Source organism: Pelophylax lessonae (assembly GCF_965119305.1).
Source record: "Pelophylax lessonae genome assembly, chromosome: 12".
Taxonomy (NCBI): domain Eukaryota; kingdom Metazoa; phylum Chordata; class Amphibia; order Anura; family Ranidae; genus Pelophylax; species Pelophylax lessonae.
The window spans coordinates 180,258,754-180,273,739 of record NC_138779.1 but is presented as its reverse complement, the minus strand read 5'-3'; the positions used below and the strand labels follow the sequence as shown (position 1 = coordinate 180,273,739).

General features: G+C 44.7%; 1 protein-coding gene across 1 annotated transcript in view; it reads right to left on the bottom strand.

Moving 5' to 3' along the window:
- Nucleotides 1-14,004, bottom strand: part of RRAS (RAS related) — a 106,359-nt gene extending 92,355 nt beyond the window's left edge. The window contains exon 1 of the mRNA XM_082273224.1: nt 13,891-14,004. Coding sequence (XP_082129350.1) covers nt 13,891-13,998 — 108 coding nt within the window. The 5' untranslated portion in view covers nt 13,999-14,004. The remainder of the gene's footprint in view (nt 1-13,890) is intronic.
- Between the last annotated feature and the right edge of the window lie 982 nt (nt 14,005-14,986).

Below are 14,986 nucleotides of genomic sequence, written 5' to 3'. Positions count from 1 at the left end.
CAGACCAAGATGGCAGCTTCCTTTCCTGAAAATGATAGGAGGGTTTACTTCCACTTGAAGGCTGCGGGTGGCTAACAAGGCCACCCAAGAAGCTCATTTTGTTGCTGGAAATTCATATAACGAGTACGTAATTTTTACGAATGGTGCATGAACATATGCAAGCCTATCTTTACAAAGAATGGTAGCTTGGTGGCTGCCACCTTATGTTTAGGAACATCCAGCGCACCTTCTTACAGAAGCTCTGGCTATACAAATATTTTTCTTCCGTTTCTAATGGCATGATCCTTTGGGCCAGGTTAATACTGTTGTGCTGTGATTACAGGCAGTAACACACTGGGGGTGCCAATCAGCACACTGCAGTGCACTACGATGCTACTGCTTGTTGTGCACCAAAAACTTATCAGATGCAGTTGTGGTAGCCATTGGATGCTTTGCAAACCCATTCAAAAAGGGGCTGCCTAACACAGCCAACATTAAAGAGGAAGTAAACCCTCCTCTACAACTTGTACCTATAGGCAAGCCTATGATAAGGCTTACCTATAGGTACTGTAAATATCTCCTAAACATGTACCGTTTAGGAGATATTTACCTTACATGTCGCCAGTGACGTCACTGGCGCATGCGCTCTGAAGGAACGGCCGATCGTGCCGTTCCTTCAGAGCCCCGTGCCGTGACTGTCGGCTCTAGCGCGCGTGCGCGGGAGTGACGTCACCGCGGCTCCGGCCAATCAGATGGCCGGATGCCGCGATCCCGGAAGACGGGCAACTAGACATGTCGCCCGTCAGAGGTGAGTGAGCGGCACGGCGGGGGCTCGTTCTGAGGTAAGTATTGCATAATGAGCTAATATGCGATGCATACTAGCTCATTATGTCTTTCTTTTGCAGGGTGTAAAAAAAGAAAAAAAAAAACTCAAACGAGTTTACAACCTCTTTAACATGCATTATAGCACCGCCCAAGTTTGAACCTTGCCTTAAGCACAGAGTTCAAGGTAAAGCTATACCATCACTAAGCCCAATAAGGGGACAATTAAAAGGCTTTCCTTGTGCTGATACTTACCTTTGCTCTACATCCCTTTGTTCATCTATCTGAGCCAGGAGTCTTAACCAAGTGTAAGCTTCATGTCATAGCTTCCAAAGTTAAGAAATTCTTCCCTACCTCATGCAAGAGTTTTTCTAAACCCTGGAAGGTGGTTACCGAATGACTTCAGAAGACCAGGATAAGAGCCCATCCAGACTAGCGCGACTTGTCAGGTGACTTGTCAGCCTGACAAGTCGCGGTAGGTCGCGGTCCATTGAGTAGTACAGGACCCGTTCTAATAGGATCGACACAAGTTGACAAAAAGGTACCTGTACTACTTTGGGGCGACCTGGAAGCGACTTGCATAGACTTCCATTATGTGAAGTCTCTGCAAGTCGCGCCGAAGTCGCGGTGCACGCGACTTCACAGGTCGCCCCCTAAAGTCGGATCGCCTCAGTGTGAACCGGCTCTAAATGAGGCAAATGCAGTGTTTGTTGTGTCTGGGGAAGTTTAAAATAAAAATTAAAAAAAAAAAAAAAAAAAAAGGAAGGAACCTTTATGCATAAGGCAGAAATGCACTCCAATCCATTTGACATGGTTTCCATGAATCACGTTCTGTACAGGCGGTCCCGGGGTTACAAACATTTGACTTACAAAATGACTCCTACTTACAAACGGAGGGAGACAACAGGAAGTGAGAGGAAATCTACCCCTAGGAAGGGAAGTTTACTCCTGTTAAGTTATCAAAAGGTGTCTCCACTGGAGCTGTATCACCAATCCTTGTTTCCACAACAATCTAAATTTTAAAAACCCATCTGTCATAGGGACAGAAAGGGAGGTGAAATCTTCTGAACAGGGACACAGACTGCAAAAGAAATGTTACAGGGGTGTTTTTTTTTTTTTTTTTTGGGCTGAAGCTACACTTAAAAAAAAAAAAAAAAAAAAGAACTGTTCCGATTTACAAACAAATTCAACTTAAGAACAAATCTACAGACCCCATCTGGTTTGTAACCCAGGGACTGCCTGTAGTGTAAATCTATAAAATGCATAGGTGTGAATCAGGCCTAAAGCCCCGTACACACGCACAGATCGTCGTCATACAAATGTTCGTCTTTTCTCCCCGGGATGTCGGTGTCTGTTGAAAAGTGCAAAGACAGCACAAGAATTTTGTCCGCAGACTTCAGCTGACTGCAGAAGTGATGTCATGTAATGGTTAACTTTACCTGTGTTTTTTATTTTCTGAGCATGCCCAGTCTTGCAAATCTGCGGTCTGTCGGCCGATTTCTGTACTGACAGGCGAACAATCGTCCGTTCTGGTGTCCGCAGACAAAAATTTTCATGTTTGCAAGAAAGACTCTTGTCCGCGGATTGTGTGCAGACAGCTGTCGGAGGCACCATACTAACACGCGTACAATCGGCAGATCTTTCGTCCGCCGACGTTTGTATGACGACGATCTGTGCGTGTGTACGGGGCTTTAGAGAGCGCAAATATCTAGTGGGCATGACAAAGAGCTATATAATCTGACAGTTTTAAGACCACCATAGATGGCTAGAATTTTGTCAGATTTTGAATTGGTTTTGATTTGAGCTGTGGCGTCCCATCAGGTATAGTCACTGTATTGAGGAAGCCATTGGTGCCACAACTGCTGGAATACCACAGCTGGGAAAGGGGTATCCTCTTATCCACAGTGTTACACTGCAGGCCTCCCATCAGACTTCTTTTAATAAAAAACAGACAGAAATTTGTCAGTCCAACAGAAACAGCATCCAATCAGATGCAGCAGCTCTTTGGGTATTTTGACAGCCAGCATGGCTGTCAGTCAAAATAGAATGCAGGATATTTTTCCATCCATCCTGTATAGAATGAATGGGGGAACTTCGCTCTATATGTGTATAGCCAGCTTAAAGGAGATATACAGCCAAAGCTTGTTTGGCTATACTTCTATAGATCACAGCAGTGCAGTTCGTTCTGCACTGCTGTGACCCATTTTCAGCAGAGAGTGGGCTGAAGTCTGTTCTCTGTGACATCACAGGTGCCTGAACCAACACCCGACTCAGCCTCTCTTAGCAAGCCGCTGAGAGCCTGAGCCGGCCGCTCCCCGTCCCTCCACAGCCCATAGCTCTAATGAGCAAGGAGAGGGCAGAGCAGAGCAGCTGACTGATAGCAGCTCTTGGCTTGGGGAGCTGTCAGAACCGAGCAATCAGCGGTGTTCAATCGCCTCGGTTCTCAGTGCAGGGGAACATATGCAGCATCCACCTAGGCAAGTATAAATAGGGAAAAAAAGGAAACCCCATACTTATCTTTTAAGTTTAGAAAGGATGATACATTCACTTTAAGTTGAAGCCAAGCTATGACCAACTCCACCAGCTATAAACTGCTAAGGGGGATGGGGTCCATATGCTGCTCAATCTGCAAGATATGGATACTTCCTTATGGCTGTCCAATGGATGGCCTTTTCATGATACAACAGCTCAGGGAGACAGTAAAGGATTAGTTAGAGAGAGAATCTGAGGCGCTGGGTGAACAGTCCATCACAGAAACAGCCACGGCAAGGGACGATAGAGACTAATGCCCCGTACACACGTGCAGATTATCTGAAGACTTTTGTCTGCAGACTTACCAAAACCATATAATATGAGGTCAAACCTAAACACTTTCAATTTGTATGCAATCCGGCAGGCCCTTGCACTACATAGAAAAGGTAAATCTGAAGACAAAAGTCTTCAGATAATCTGCACGTGTGTACAGGGCATTAGGCCGGATAGACGGTTCGAATCGTGTGTGGGCAGGCTGAAGGTGCCAAGTTGATCAATCAACTTGGGTGCAACCAGCCTACCGGATTTACTTGCGAATATCACTGTCTACTCCCTGCGGGGACAGCTACTCCCGCCTGCCTCCGTCGGGAGCAGGCAAATGCCTGGCAGGAGGAATTCTCCTGCTGTGAATGGGCCAATTGTTAATGCAGTTGGAGCCACCAGGTGCTGCAAACCATTTCTAAAGCCTAGTACACACGCAACGAATTTCCGCCGACCGGTCGTCCATCTTTTGTCCAGAGTGGTGTTTTGTTGGTTGGAATGTGCTCTAGACTGCACACGAATTTTCCCGCACGACAAAATTCTACTTCAGAAGTGATGTCATGTGTTGGTTTGCTTTCTCTGTGTGCTTTCTTCTCTGAGCATGCCCAGACTTGCTCATTAGATTTTTCCCTGTCGAAATTTGTACTGACTACAAGAAAATCGGCCGTGTTTTGAAGGAGGACAAAAATTTCATAGTCTGCACACCAGATTTTTTTCGGCCGAAAAGTCGGAGTCGGTTGTCGGAAGCATCATACTAACAAGACGAAAATCGGCAGATCGGTCGTCGGACGAATATTCCCGGCTGAATTTCGACTCGTGTGTACGGGCCTTAAGTCTATGCATGGATACAGCCACTCCTCTTAACTTGACAGGAGTGTGTGAGCGGACTCAAAATGTATACTGGCTATGTTTGGGGCTGCACGCCTATCAAATTAGGACAAGCGGCTGTGTCCTTGCTACTGCTGCATCCCAATAGACTTAAAGCCTCGTACACACGTACCGATCGTCGGCCGACCGATCGGCCATCTTTTGTCCAGGGCTGTCGTGTCCGCTGAAAAGTGCAAAAGACTGCACAAGAATTGTGTCTGCCGACTGCAGAAGTGATGTCATGTGATGGTTAACTTTCCCTGTGTTTTTTCTTCTCTGAGCATGCCCAGTCTTGCAAATCTGCTGATTGTCAGCCGAATTCTGTACTGACTGGCGAACAATCGGCCGTTCTGGTGTTGGCCAACAAAAATTTTAATGTCTACACGACAGATTCTTTTCGGCCGAAAGTGCGGTCGGAAGCATCATACTAACAAGCCTACAATCGGCGGATCGGTCGAATATTTACGGCCGACAATCGGTACGTGTGTACGGGGCTTTACATCAGCTGCCTCGTAACAAATGGCCTACTCACAGTGTACAGGCCTCAGCACCCATGTGAATGAAGCCTGACTTGCCTCACCAGGTAAGCAACAGCAACAAATCTTGCAGAAATGGTAACCGGGGGTAGAATGGAGAGATGGAAGAGGGCGTTCATATTTGCCCAGAATGGGGCAGATCTATCACTGCACGCAGCAATCAAGCAAAAGCCATCTATAATTAACCTGATTGGTACACAAGATATCTCAAGTAGTAGTGCACCGATCCGACTTTTCTAGTCCCGATACTGATACCTGGCATAGTGTATCTGCCGATACCAATACCGTGCCGGAACTACACACATACACAATATGCATGCGGCTGCAGTACAGAGTAAAGCCACGCTTCATGTGTATGGCTCCTCCATTCACAGGCACAGTGCATCTGATATCACTCCGCCTGTGAGACGGACCTATACACGAAGTAGCGGCTCCGTGCAAGTAAGGGATCCGAAAACCGTATCGGCCCGTGGATCGGTTCATTTTACCGATCCCCCAATCCAGCTATTTTGGCAGTATCGGCGCCGATATCCGATCCTAATATCGGATCGGTGCATCCCTAATCTCAAGACATCTTATAAAAGTAGTAAATACCCAAGTCCTCCATTGCATCAGAGATATGCCAACCAACACTGAACTGGTTTTGATCAGCTAGCTGCAACTAAGAAAAATATTCCAATATTTTTCAAAAGGGTGTGCCCTTCTCTTTGAAATCCAAATGGCTGCTATGGATATCTGCCCTTTGTACATCATTGTTTCCGAGTACGGCTTTATTAAACAGGCCTGCAAGGGTTACAAAACGATGTTGAAAACAGCATTAATCAACGACGTGCAGATGTGCCCTATGGCAGCAGAAGACTTGAGCAATAACTGAATTACACTGAAAGTGAATCACAGTATACATAAAGTCCCCGTCGGCAACAAGGCGGAGCCCTCCCTGTATTTACAGAATCAGTGGACACGGAGGTAAAGTGAACATGTCAGGATGACCCTTGGCTAGTGTTATTTTAGAGAATACAGAACTAAAAAGAAACCCAAAACACATGGAAATTATCTTTCAGCATTTTACCCATAAAAGGGCTTGTCTACTCGGGCATCGAACCCAGAAGGAAGCAAATGCAGCCAACGCATGCTTAGAAGCACTTTTCAGGGAGATGCATTTACCTCATATTAACAACGTCTTCCCATAAAAATTGTCCAGACACATACAAGGAAACACTACACTTCTAAGAACACCACAATGTGATCCACGCCAAAGGAAATAAATGTAAGTGAGCCCAGCTTGATATGATCCTGTTTAAAGTTCAAACACCACGTTCCCGATTTCTCAATAAACCTTCATAAACACGTGCCAGAAGTACCAACTCCTGTGAGCCCGAACCCATGTGGAGAGAGACTGTAGACAGCTTTGTTTTATTATCTATGCATGACAGGTGCTAAAAACTGTTTATGTACCAACAGCAAAGTGTTAAGCCTCGTACATACGCAACGATTATCGGCCGACCGATCGGTCGTCTTTTGTCCAGTGTTCTTGTGTTGGTTGAAATGTGCTCTAGACTGCACACTAATTTTCTCGGCCAACAAAAACCAACTTCAGAAGTGATGTCATGTGATGGTTTACTTTCCGTGTGTTTTTTCTTCTCTGAGCATGCCCAGTCTTACTCATCAGATTTTTGTCTGCCGAAATCTGTACTGACTGACGAAAAATCGGCTGTTGTGGTGACGGCCAACAAAAATTTTATAGCATGTAGACCAGATTTTATTCGGCCGAAAAGTGGCAGTCGGTTGTCGAAAGCATCATACTAACAAGCTGAAAATCGGCCGATCGGACGTTGGCCGAAAATTCACGGCCAACAATCGTTGCGTGTGTACAAGGCATTGGGTCCCTTTCACACTGTAGAGTCCGTCGGCAGACTCCGTTCTTCTCAGAGTGGGATCGATCCGCCGATCCCCCGCTGAGCAGGCGGATGGCAGCTCTGTCTCTGTGCTGTGCGGAGACAGAGCTGTCAGGTCCTTGCTGTTCTCTATGGGGGAATCGGATGAGAATGGACCGTCGGATCTTAACGGTCCGCCTGTGTGAAAGGGACCTTAGGCCTCTTGCACACTACAGCTTGAAAAACCTTGGTACAGCTTTTTTTTTTTGCTAAAATACAGCCCATTAAGGCCTCTTGCACACAATACTCCTGCTGTTTGAGCATCTACTTTTTCCAGACTTTTTTGTATGTATTTGCATGCATTGAGGCTTAAATTACTGACCAAAAAATGCAGATTTTTCTATTTTGTTTTTACTGAAGCTCGTTTACGCGCCTGTGTGCACCGGCACATTACAATTAATGGGCTGTATTTTAGGGCCCCTTTCACACACGCTGTCCGTTTTTCATCCATCCGTTGACGGATGAAAAAAAGGACTTCAATGTATCTCTATGTAAAAACGGATGATCATCCGTTAACATCCGTTTTCATCCGCTTCCGTCAATGTCTGTTTTTTTGAATGGTTGAATGCCCCATTTTTCATCCTTTAAAAAAACGGATCGGACGAAAAACAGACGGAAGACGGAAAACAACCGACAGAAAACAACCGACAGAAAACAACCGACAGAAAACAACCGACAGAAAACAACCGACAGAAAACAACCGACAGAAAACAACCGACAGAAAACAACCGACAGAAAACAACCGACAGAAAACAACCGACAGAAAACAACCGACAGAAAACAACCGACAGAAAACAACCGACAGAAAACAACCGACAGAAAACAACCGACAGAAAACAACCGACAGAAAACAACCGACAGAAAACAACCGACAGAAAACAGATACATTTTGACGTGACTGAACTGATGAACTGAACGGACGGACCGTATGTGTGAAAGGGGCCTAACAACTGACAGAAAACGGATGGACCATATATGTGTGAAAGGGGCCTAGCTCAGGAAAAAAAAAAAAAAAAAAGCTGTACTGAGCTTTTTCAAGCTGCGAGATGCTCAAACAGGACTATCGTGTGCAAGAGGCCAAAATAAAAACAAAAATGTGAAAAGGAAAGTACATAGCGTATGTCTCCATTTCTAGATGAAACCACGAGTTTGCAATTCAGGTTGTATAGCCAACAATAGATTCCAATGGTGTATGTTGAGAAAGTCTACGTTTGGGGTTCTTTATCTAGGGGTTGTAAGCTCAGTTGGTAGACCGTGTAAACCTATTAAATATTTAGAGGAATTCCGTTTTTAACCCCCTGTTCACATTGACTGCGGCTCTTAAATCGTGCAATTTCAAAGCCACATCTCAGTGAGACTTTGAAGACATCTACGGAGCTTCATGCACAGTCACAGTCAAGTCACACCCAAAATCTCCAACAGTAGTGCCAGTACTACGTATTAGAACTGATGCGGCACAAAAAAGTCGGCCAGGGCCGAAACAACTAATGGCACTTTTCCACTGCAAGTACCGGCTAGGCTCTACTCGGCCCTGCTTGGCCCGGTTTGCTTTTCCACTGCGGTACCGCATGGTATAGTGTCGGAACGGTTCGGTACGGTATAGGTTTGCTTTTCCACTAAAGTAGTACTAAAGTTAAGTGGGTGGGATAACAACGAGGTGGGTGTGATTCTCTGACCAATCAGTGGCTAGTAGTGACTGCATGCAAAGGATTGTGGGATATGGTACCAGTTGGAACCACAATCGAGTAGGTACTGTTTTTTCAGAGCCGTACCGTTCGGTTCCATGCAGTGGAAAAGCAAACCTATACCGTACCGTACCGAACCGTTCCGACCCTATACCATGCGGTACCGCAGTGGAAAAGCACAAAAGCGTGCCGAGCCGGTACGGTTCTATGCAGTGGAAAAGCGCCATAATAGATTAATCGACGACAACTATTTTTATAATACATTAGTTAACTATTTTCATAATGGATTAGTTGGTCAGCCGATTAGTGCTGGTTCACACTAGGGCGAGCTGTGAGGCGACCTGGTCGCCTCACAGGTCGCCTCCCATAGGGAAGCTGCGGACCCGTTCTAATAGGAGCGACACAAGTCGCTCCGACCTAGAAAAAGGGTCCAGAGCTTCTTTGGGGCGACCCGGAGGCGACCGCCATAGACTTCAATGTTATGAAGTCCGTGGCGGCCGCTCCGAGGTAGCGGCGCGGTGCGAAGTAGAGTCGCTGCAGTGTGAACCGGCGCTTAGTTGGCCTGCATACAGAATGCATTATTTGTTTATATATCAGAAGATACAGTGCAGCACACATACAGCTCAGTACACCGTCCATAGAGGTCAGTAAGTGCCTAAGAACATGTAAATGTGGGAGGAGCAATGCCTCATGGGACATGTAGTCCTGGGCAGGAAGTGTGGTTCTAAAGGCAGAAGATTTTTTTTACCTTGCTATAGGGGCACTCTATACCAGTGTTTCTCAACTTTTCAGTCAAGGCATCCTTTAAAATTATAGGCAATCTCAAGGTACCCTTTAAAATTAGGGAGGCACCCCATTTTAAAATGTGAAAAACTATTTTAATCGTTTTACAAAATGCAGCAACATCCATACGGACAACCAACATTAGAGGTGATGTTTTCTGCCAAGGCAAATAAACTTCTTCACACTGGTCCTGACTAGTATTCCAAGGTTTCTCTTCTCCCTCAATTTCTCTACATCAGTCAGGTAACGTCACCCAGTGCTGATGGAGAGGGGTAGAGGAGGGTCAAACAAGGATGCTGTGGAGGAAACAGACATCGCCCTTATCAACTAAGAACATAATTGGTTGTTAGGATGCCAGTATCTAGAAAGTTATAATGGTGCATAATGAAAACCTGTTGCTTTGTGTAACTAAAGGCAAGCTTTATCCACCCGCTGGCTTGCATAGAATTTTTGATCGATATTTAGACATTTTGCCAAGGCAACCCTGAAGAAGCTTTAAAGGCACCCCTGAAGAAGCTGGTTGAAATGGGCTGCTCTATACTATACTTTGCAGTTTGCTATTGGGGCACTCTGAAGGCAGGAGGAGCCAGAACATGAGACTCTGCCCTTAGCAATCCTGCAGATTTGTCAAAACTGTCAGGATCACTAAAGAGGCTGCTTGTTTGTCCCTACAGAACCACTCTCTGTAGCCAGATGTCGCTCCTATCTGCAGCACTTGGGCCAGCGACATATCACTGCATCTGGTTAGCCATTCACAAGAAACCTCTTACTTCGGCTCTGTTCCCATCTAGGAGTTATTGGGCGATTTTCTGCTCTAAGCCTCAGCTCTAAAAACGCCCAACAAATCCCATTCATTTCAATGGCCCCTGTTCACATCTGAGCGTTCTGTTGCCTTAACCGCTTTCGGACCGCCAGCCCACTGCAGAAATACTCCGGCTGGCCCTCCTTCGCCTGCAGCTAGGGGGCGAGCACGTGCCGCTGCGCTCCCGCCCCCACTCAGCAGCGGGGATTCCAATGCACGGGGCAGGTGGCTCCGATTGCCGCCTGACACCCGCGATCGTACCCTGCTGAGAGAGAAGGACGGGCATATGATGTAAACACAGCTGACCGTTCTCTCTGGAATGATCACAGAGTGCCTGTGATCCTTCTATAGAGGATCACAGGTCTTAGTGATCATTTTACAAACCCCGCCCCCATACAGTTAGAAATACACCTTAGGTACACATTTAACCCTTTGATCGCCCCTTGGTTAACCCCTTCCCTGCCAGTGTCATCATCACAGTAACAGTGCATATGTTCAGTACTGATTACTGTAGTAATGTCACTGGTACCCCCAAAAGTGTCAAAAATGTCAGTTAGGGGTCCGATCTGTCCGCCGAAATGTCAGTACCGCAAAAAAAAAAAAAAAAAATAATCTTTCCGGTAGTTAGTAGATACGATAACTTTTGCGCAAACCAATCAAAATACGCTTATTGCGATTTTTTTTACCAAAAATATGTAGCAGACAACAAATTGGCCTAAAATGTAAAAAAAATTTAGATTTTTAAATGTTTTTTTTGGGAATGTTATAGAGCAGAATCTGAAAAATATTGGGGGTTTTTTTCAGAATTTTCGCTCTTTCTTTGTTTATGGCGCAAAAAATAAAATAAAATCAGAGGTGATCAAATACCACCAAAAGAAAGCTCCATTTGTGGGAGAAAAAAAAAAAAAAAAAGGACAACAATTTTATTTAGGTACAGCGTCGCACGACCGCGCAATTGTCCGTTAACCACTTAAGCCCCGGAAGATTTTACCCCCTTCCTGACCAGGGTTTTTTTGCGATTGTGTGATTGGGTCCGCCGGTCACACGCGCGGACTCCTCAGTGAACGGGGCGGGCGCGCGCTCGCCCGCCCGCTATTGGCTCACAAGCCGGTCACAGGCTAGCAACGTAGATCTACGTCACTCTGTCTGGCCGGGGCTGACTGCCACAGTAAATATACTGTGCGCAGTTGGCAAGCGGTTAAAGTAGCGCAGTGCCAAATTGCAAAAAATGGCCTGGCCATTAAGGGGGGCAAATCCTTCCGGTCCAGAAGTGGTTAAACAAGAACGCCCGTAGCTCCAAAACTACATGAGCTTCTATTTTGGCAGATTACAGGCGTTTTTTATTTTCTTATTTATTTATTTATTTTTCATTGGTCACTTGTCAACCTAAAAACGCCCCAAAAAACGCCCCAAAAAACACCTGCAAAAATAGCAGCGCCTAGATGTGAACATAGCCTTGTGGATCCCTGATGGCGATTTGTTTCTTTTTTTGAAAGGTGTTTATTTATGAATTTTCAACCAACATAAAATACAAGCACAAACAATGCCAGGGCGATTTGTTTCTAGTAGCAGAACTGTCGGTGTCATCAGCACTCAGCCCCCCACACACTGAGTGTATATGTCACCCGCTTCCTGATAAAGCAGAAGACATTTGCTGTGTGGATAGGCTTGTTGGTCCCCTACCGCCCAACAATCTTTGACAGAAAGATCTAAGGGGCTGGGTACAAATCTGTCCAATCACTGCCAGAATACAACAGCCCAGCAGGGGGGAATCGTTCATCCCCCGCATTGTAGCATGAATATCTGTATTATAGTACATCATATACTAGTAGAATTTGGTTGACAACTTTTCATTTTATGAAAGTTCAATTTTCTGAAACATTGGTGGGTTCAAATTACCCGTCATTTTCTACTGTATGGAGGAGAAAACTTGAGCAGGATAGAAAAAAAGTTGTTCTTGAACGCACAAATTTCTAAAGCCCCGTACACACGTACCGATCGTCGTCATACAAACGTCAGCGGACGAAAGATCTGCCGATTGTACGCTTGTTAGTATGGTGCCTCCGACAGCTGTCTGCGCACATTCTGCGGACAAGAGTCTTTCTTGCAAACATAAAAATTTTTGTATGCCGACACCAGAACGGACGATTGTTCGCCAGTCAGTACAGAAATCAGCCGACAGACAGCAGATTTGCAAGACTGGGCATGCTCAGAAAATAAAAAACACAGGGAAAGTTAACCATTACATGACATCACTTCTGCAGTCAGCTGAAGTCTGCGGACAAAATTCTTGTGCGGTCTTTGCACTTTTCAACAGACACCGACATCCCGGGGAGAAAAGACGAACGTTTGTATGACGACGATCGGTACGTGTGTACGGGGCTTAACAGTGAACGCAGTTTGCATTTGGGAAAGTTTATTCGCTCCAAAACAGAATGTTTTATGCAAACAAAACTTTGAATGACATTCATCAAGTCATTGGATGTTCTAAAAACGCTCATATGAACGTTCATTCAGAAATCTGCCAGCGTACGGCCAGATGTGCACTTTTTTGTTTTTCCTTTCATTCAGCTGGTAAAAATCTACACCCTACACACCATTTGAGAGTATTATATATATATATATATATATATATATATATATATATATATATATATATATATATATATATATATATATATATATATATATATATTTTTTTTTTTTTTTATTAATATCTCTATCTGGCTATATCTCACTCAAATGCCAATCTTCCACAGATTCATGGCAAACTCTCAAATGCAGAAACAACTGAACTGTTCAATGCAGCCAATTATCAGAACCAAGAAAGCATTGATCAGGTTTCTTAATGTATACATTTTTTTTTGTTCTATTATTTATAAAAAAAAAAAAAAACATATACTTCGCTAAATATATATATATATTGGGTATATATGGTGATGTGGATGTATAGATTATGTATATATGATGTGGATGGGATGCATGTATATACGGTGATGTGGATGTATACATGATGTGGATGGGATGGATGTATATATGATGTGGATGGGATGGATGTATACATGATGTGGATGGGATGGATGTATACATGATGTGGATGGGATGGATGTATACATGATGTGGATGGGATGGATGTATACATGATGTGGATGGGATGGATGTATATATGATGTGGATGGGATGGATGTATATATGATGTGGATGGGATGGATGGGATATATGTATCTATAGATAGATAGATAGATAGATGTGTATAGATAGACGAGGTGGCTATACATGTATAGATAGATGATGTGGAGATTATATATATATATATATATATATATATATATATATATATATATATATATATAGATAGATAGGATAGATATATAGATAGATAGATGGATGTGGATATATATATATATATATACACATATAGATCTATATATAGATAGATGTATAGATGATGTGAAGAGTTAGTTCTCCCATGGAAAGCAGTGTGAAGTTTCGGTGAAGGTCCCCAGTCCTGGGTGGGACATTTCTCCCTATGGACTCCTTCCAGTCCCCCCTCCCTCCCCGTTCCTTTACACTCCCATAGAGAATAATGGAGAGCAGTGATGTGCGGAGGTAGTCTGGGGGCCCCACTTGTCGGAGTTGGGATGCGGGGCCCCGGGCGGGCAGCAGATGGCATCCTCGGGGTCTCTTACCTGGATGAACTGGATGGTGAGGGCGCTCTTGCCCACTCCTCCTCCTCCCACCACCACCAGCTTGTACTTCTCCACCGGGGCAGACCCAGACGACTCCTTGGCGCTCATTATGTCTCGGTGCTCGGTGCTCGGAATACAGAAATCACAGAGCGGAGAACTTTCACCTCCACAAACTTTCCTTGCAAAAAATGGCGGCCCTGCCCTATCCTGAGCTCCGCCCGGGGCGGGGCCCCGCCATGCTAATCAGCTCATGAATATTAATGAGGAGAGGTGCCCGGGTCCTGCACACACTATTCCCTATTTGGTGAGGGGCTGCGAGCCGGTCATCGGGGTGTCCGAGCGGTCCTAAGTCCTGCAGTACCAGGGGGGAGTCAGGATTTACAGACACACTGCATTCTGAAGGGCTTTCCCTTTATTGGGGCTCATTCACCTCAGCGGGACTCAAACCACAACAGACACCTTGTGCGCAGAGACATTTCTTATTTTTAAGTATTGCGGCTGGGCTCACATAGGTGCGGCGCATTTTACCTCGTATCGCATCAGGGAAAGAAGTCCCTTTTTTAACCACTTTACCACCGGAGGATTTTGCTGTCTTACGTCCAGGCCACTTTTTGCGATTCGGCACTGTGTGACTTTAACTGACAATTGCGCGGTCGTGCGACGCTGTACCCAAACGAAATTTACGTCCTTTTTTTCCCACAAACAGAGCTTTCTTTTGGTGGTATTTGATCACCTGTGCGATTTTTACTTTTTGCGCTATAAACAAAAAAAGAGCGACAATTTTGAAAAAATAACAATATTTTTCACATTTTTTTATATGAAATTCCCCCCCCCCCCCCAAAAAATGTAAAAAATAATTTTTTTTAAAATTTTTGGCCAATTTGTTTTATGCTACATATGTTTGGTAAAAAAAAAAAATCACAATAAGCGTATTTTGATTGGTTTGCGCAAAAGTTATTGCGTTTACTAACTAAGGGAAAGATTTCTGTCATTTTTGGCGATTTTTTTTTTGCTGGACTGCGACATTGCGGCGGACAGATCGGACCCTTGACTGACATTTTTGATACTTTTGGGGGTACCAGTGACATTACTACAG